Source organism: Lineus longissimus, chromosome 3, assembly GCF_910592395.1.
Source record: "Lineus longissimus chromosome 3, tnLinLong1.2, whole genome shotgun sequence".
NCBI lineage: Eukaryota > Metazoa > Nemertea > Pilidiophora > Heteronemertea > Lineidae > Lineus > Lineus longissimus.
In genome coordinates this window covers 25175931-25181564 of record NC_088310.1, presented here as the reverse complement: position 1 = coordinate 25181564, position 5634 = coordinate 25175931, and the positions used below count along the sequence as shown (strand labels likewise).

Sequence of the window (5634 nt, the reverse complement as noted above, 5' to 3'; positions counted from 1 at the left end):
TTAAACCCATTGGACACTTCACTCTTGTGTCACTCCATCCTGAGGAAATCACAGGGTCGGAGAAGCGAATATTAACCCCTGATTTCCTCAGGATGGTGCCACCCCAAATGTGGTTAATATGCTCAGGTGCAATAAATGTCCCAAAATGTATGGCGAAACCTCCCAAACCATAAATAACGTATAACCAAGTACTTGTATATCCACATTTGATATAACGATGTAACCGTATGGACCATGACAACACAAAAACTGCAAACGAATAGGGCTAACACCAATACTCCCCGAGTGCTTACGTTTCCTAACATATTGTTCGATATGTTGATACTGATATGAATGGCTGCAAGATTTGATGAGAATTTTTCTTGATAATTGCAGCCTCCAGTCGATTTTTTGGCGGATTACCGCAACCCCTGCTGGTTTTCAAAGCGCGGCAGCCTGCGATGTCTTCCTTACTGTTACCTCCTAGGTTTCACGAAGTCCGCGACCACGGATCTCTGGACGAGAATGACAAAGCATCCGTCTGTGATTGGGTCGAGTGACGGACTGACGAAGGAAATGCATTGGTGGGGCAGAGGCCGTTATGCAAGTATGTAAACTGATTCACCTGCAAGTAATATAGGAAACATGCAATTTCCAGTCAGAATTAGCTGAAGCGATATGACGCTGATGGCATCAGTCTGCTGCCATGTCATTAAAGGACCATTGGTATTATTAAGGGCAATATTACCCAGCTGTCGGCTGCCCAGTCACCTCCTATTCACATCAACAAAGTGCACAATCTCATCCTGGCACCAGTTTTCAATATAGGCCTTCTCCACCTCTCGATATTTCAGACAAATACACGACATAGGCCTACACGTAGGAGTAAAAAAAGCCTGATATCATCGGATGCTGGAATCTAGGTTGTAGGCCTAGTCACTACATTTAAATGTACTGTTTGTATTTTTATGATAGGTGGCGGTACGCGTTTGTTAGGAAATTATTATTCCAAACATTATGGAGAAACACTGGCAAAGTCTGCAAGGAACAAATCCCGGATAATGTGTAAGTGAATTTCCTCGGCCATTTCTGATAAAAGGATCGACACTTGCTGTGTCCCTCTCACTGCTATTTTCATCATTCATATACACGTATATGACTCCCCAGCTCACAACTCACTATTTTCTGGGCGTAGCCGGGACGCCAACGAATGATCTTGTGGTTAAACGTTGTTTTATTTAAGATGCCTCCAACGTTAGCGACAAAAGAGCGGGCTTTTCTGTGATTTAAAAAATATATTTCTCAGGTGACGGGAGCCCAGACACCATTTGGAACCCAGGGATAACGATGGAAGCACAGCTAAGGGCATCTCGCTCGTACTTCCATCTAGTCCCAGCACCCACAGTCTTGCCAGCCAGTTTGATAAAGGAATTCACACCCAAGGCTAAGTTTGTCATCATCATGAGGAACCCAACCGAGAGGTAAGAAGATTGAGAGAAGGTATTCTGCCCCACCTCCCCGCCCCCATGATGCATTTAGGACTGCGACTGAGCCATAATATACTTTCGATGCATACATTTGTTTTCCGGTTCGTATCGTTTCTGTCTCCTCTGCCTGTTCATCTATTCCCTCCTTCTCCATACACGCCCCCCATTCTCAATGTAATCAATTTCCTCCATCTCAATACATGCTCCCATTCTCCATGTATATACGTCTTCCTTCCCGAGACATGTCCCTATTATCCATATAGACCCATTCCTTCTTCTCCATACGTGTGTCGATTCCCTCCTTCTTCATACATGTACCCCATTTATCATTTCAGGCTTTTCTCACATTATCGCTATCGAGGTCCGTCGACTAACGTCGACAGCCATCTAAACCGGACGCTGGAAAACTTTGACGCAGGCGTCAAACAGATGAAACCGATTTTGGACTTCTGCTTTGAAAAAAAGTCTATCCGGGATTGTGCCTATGACCCAGCGTTCTTACTGGACGGCGAACGCACTCGGGTAAGTTAGCAAAGTCCCGGGCAAAGTCGAGGCTCTCATCAAGAAGGCTACTCAGAACGGAGTTAATACAGCACGATTCAGAGCAACATTCCTCAGTATGAACAACATCCGCAATTCATATTCCACCTCGTTTTACTCAAGATTATTTCAGGTGGTCGTCTAAGTTATTGAGACTCGGATGCGGGACGAACGGTTCGGAGTCAACTTTGCAGTAAATTGTCTGTTTCCTTCCAGGTACTACTTCAAGTAGGACTGTACGTGGTCTACATCAAGGATTGGCTGACTGTCTTTCCACGCAACCAGTTCTACTTCACAACTACGGAAGAATACGGCGCAAACCCTAATCGGGTTATGAAGGAAATATTCCAATTTCTTGCCTTAGGTTGGTATTTTATATGTTCATACCCGGTTTTCTGTTGGTGTTGTGCCGCCCAGAGCATGCTGTATTGGTTGGTGGAGATATTGTCCAAATGAAAGGGATGTGTCTACGGAAACAATATTGTTTTGTACATCATTAGGATAGTGCTACGGCCAAGTAGCCTAACCAATCATCCAAAATATTAAAGGGGATTTGGCCACCTGTCCGACATAGATTTATGTTTCACTTGGATGGGGAACAGTCTATCACTCAGTAACCAACATTGCACACTGTTTCGGGGAAGCCACTGCGACGAAGTTGAACACTGCTTGTCATTCTGTTTTTGTCTCGATGCGCCATCGGGTATGCTGTTATAGTACTTTAAATTTTGATGCGATTCGCCTTCTTATTTCTTTCATTTGACAGACATGGGCCAGAATCCTGAAAAAATGCTGAATGATGTCATTGCTACGTATTGGCCGGGTCACAACAGCGTGGATTTAGGACCAATGTGGCCAAGAACGAAAAGAAAGCTGGATGCATTTTACGAACCTTTCAACGAGGCCTTGGCGGCTCTGCTGAATGATGTCAAGTATCTATGGCGAAGTGATACCGATAACCTCTAACAATAAGTGTTTCTTTGTCAGACTCATATCATACACTCACAATAAGTGAATAGGTTCTTGGTCGCAACCGTGAGACAGTCATTATATCAATTCATCAGTCATCATCGGATTATTCAGAGACATTGAATAGATGTCATGATGTATTATTTTCTTTGAGTGGTTAATTTGGTGTACTATTGTGGTCAAATATGATTAAAAACGAAATCCGAAGTCTGGACTTTCCCACTTCAAAAAGTTGAATGGGTCTTGCAAGATACTCACAACTGTGACAATAATGAAAGGTCGAAAAGACAGGTCATCCTGGAATGGTCTCTAGGGTCGAGAAGATAGGACAACCTGGAATGGTCCTTAGCATGTGCCTGACCAAGGGTAGAGAAAATAGTTCATTCTGAAATAATCTCCAGATTGTGACTGGTTGACAGGACGTGAGGGGTTGAGAAGACAGAAAAACACGGAATTGTCTCCAGATTGTTCCCTGCCAGTGGCTTTTGTGGGGTCTCTCGATGTGACAGGCCAACCTACAGGTTGTGAAGGGTGGAATGGTCTCCAGATTGTCCCCTGCCAGTGGCTTTTGTGGGGTCTCTCGATGTGACAGGCCAACCTACAGGTTGTGAAGGGTGGAATGGTCTCCAGATTGTCCCCTGCCAGTGGCTTTTGTGGGGTCTCTCGATGTGACAGACCAACCTACAGGTTGTGAAGGGTGGAATGGTCTCCAGATTGTCCCCTGCCAGTGGCTTTTGTGGGGTCTCTCGATGTGACAGGCCAACCTACAGGTTGTGAAGGGTGGAATGGTCTCCAGATTGTCCCCTGCCAGTGGCTTTTGTGGGGTCTCTCGATGTGACAGACCAACCTACAGGTTGTGAAGGGTGGAATGGTCTCCAGATTGTCCCCTGCCAGTGGCTTTTGTGGGGTCTCTCGATGTGACAGACCAACCTACAGGTTGTGAAGGGTGGAATGGTCTCCAGATTGTCCCCTGCCAGTGGCTTTTGTGGGGTCTCTCGATGTGACATACCAACCTACAGGTTGTGAAGGGTGGAATGGTCTCCAGATTGTCCCCTGCCAGTGGCTTTTGTGGGGTCTCTCGATGTGACAGACCAACCTACAGGTTGTGAAGGGTGGAATGGTCTCCAGATTGTCCCCTGCCAGTGGCTTTTGTGGGGTCTCTCGATGTGACAGGCCAACCTACAGGTTGTGAAGGGTGGAATGGTCTCCAGATTGTCCCCTGCCAGTGGCTTTTGTGGGGTCTCTCGATGTGACAGGCCAACCTACAGGTTGTGAAGGGTGGAATGGTCTCCAGATTGTCCCCTGCCAGTGGCTTTTGTGGGGTCTCTCGATGTGACAGGCCAACCTACAGGTTGTGAAGGGTGGAATGGTCTCCAGATTGTCCCCTGCCAGTGGCTTTTGTGGGGTCTCTCGATGTGACAGGCCAACCTACAGGTTGTGAAGGGTGGAATGGTCTCCAGATTGTCCCCTGCCAGTGGCTTTTGTGGGGTCTCTCGATGTGACAGACCAACCTACAGGTTGTGAAGGGTGGAATGGTCTCCAGATTGTCCCCTGCCAGTGGCTTTTGTGGGGTCTCTCGATGTGACAGGCCAACCTACAGGTTGTGAAGGGTGGAATGGTCTCCAGATTGTCCCCTGCCAGTGGCTTTTGTGGGGTCTCTCGATGTGACAGACCAACCTACAGGTTGTGAAGGGTGGAATGGTCTCCAGATTGTCCCCTGCCAGTGGCTTTTGTGGGGTCTCTCGATGTGACAGGCCAACCTACAGGTTGTGAAGGGTGGAATGGTCTCCAGATTGTCCCCTGCCAGTGGCTTTTGTGGGGTCTCTCGATGTGACAGGCCAACCTACAGGTTGTGAAGGGTGGAATGGTCTCCAGATTGTCCCCTGCCAGTGGCTTTTGTGGGGTCTCTCGATGTGACAGGCCAACCTACAGGTTGTGAAGGGTGGAATGGTCTCCAGATTGTCCCCTGCCAGTGGCTTTTGTGGGGTCTCTCGATGTGACAGGCCAACCTACAGGTTGTGAAGGGTGGAATGGTCTCCAGATTGTCCCCTGCCAGTGGCTTTTGTGGGGTCTCTCGATGTGACAGGCCAACCTACAGGTTGTGAAGGGTGGAATGGTCTCCAGATTGTCCCCTGCCAGTGGCTTTTGTGGAGTCTCTCGATGTGACAGACCAACCTACAGGTTGTGAAGGGTTGCGAAGACAGTTCATCCTGGAACCACCTTTAGATTGTCATCCTGGAATGGTCTCTAGATTGTGCCTGACCAACAGGTGGTGAAGGTGGAGATGACACAGCTTCCCAAAAGCGTTTTTCGTCTGCAATGGGTCTACCACACTGTTATCGGCTACTGACACTGTGGACTAGTGAAACTTACCAAAATAAGCTTTGATAGCTTCACAGGTTTTTGTGCTTCCAAATAGTTTCTTAACACTTAAAGTATTCTGATGAAACAGAAAATAAAACAACATATGTCTTACACCAAATAGACTTTTATTTGATTTGAACAAATCATGCTTGTGCTACAAGTAATATGTGTTGGAAACGATTCCAATATAAAAATATCAAATGAAAACTTAGAAAAATATTGAACAGTATCTGATAAATGCACAGTAATCTCAAGCAGTGACTTACGAGGTCACTCGGCCAGTATCTACCTCTTT

At 46.6% G+C, this 5634-nt stretch overlaps 1 protein-coding gene across 1 annotated transcript; it reads left to right on the top strand.

Annotated features, from left to right (window-relative positions):
- Window positions 1–554: 554 nt before the first annotated feature.
- On the top strand, window positions 555–2986 carry LOC135485730 (carbohydrate sulfotransferase 15-like). Its single transcript, XM_064768119.1, has 6 exons — window positions 555–586; window positions 955–1044; window positions 1286–1460; window positions 1802–1988; window positions 2223–2370; window positions 2773–2986. Exons 1-6 carry the CDS (start codon window positions 556–558, stop codon window positions 2970–2972), a joined length of 831 nt encoding a protein of 276 aa, XP_064624189.1. The 5' UTR covers window position 555; the 3' UTR covers window positions 2973–2986.
- The last annotated feature ends 2648 nt before the right edge of the window (window positions 2987–5634 follow it).

Coding starts and splice junctions, on each gene's coding strand:
- LOC135485730 (XM_064768119.1), top strand. CDS start 556: ATGCATTGGTGGGGCAGAGGCCGTTATGCAA. Junction 587..954: donor GGGCAGAGGCCGTTATGCAA/GTATGTAAACTG, acceptor TTTTTATGATAG/GTGGCGGTACGCGTTTGTTA. Junction 1,461..1,801: donor ATGAGGAACCCAACCGAGAG/GTAAGAAGATTG, acceptor TTATCATTTCAG/GCTTTTCTCACATTATCGCT.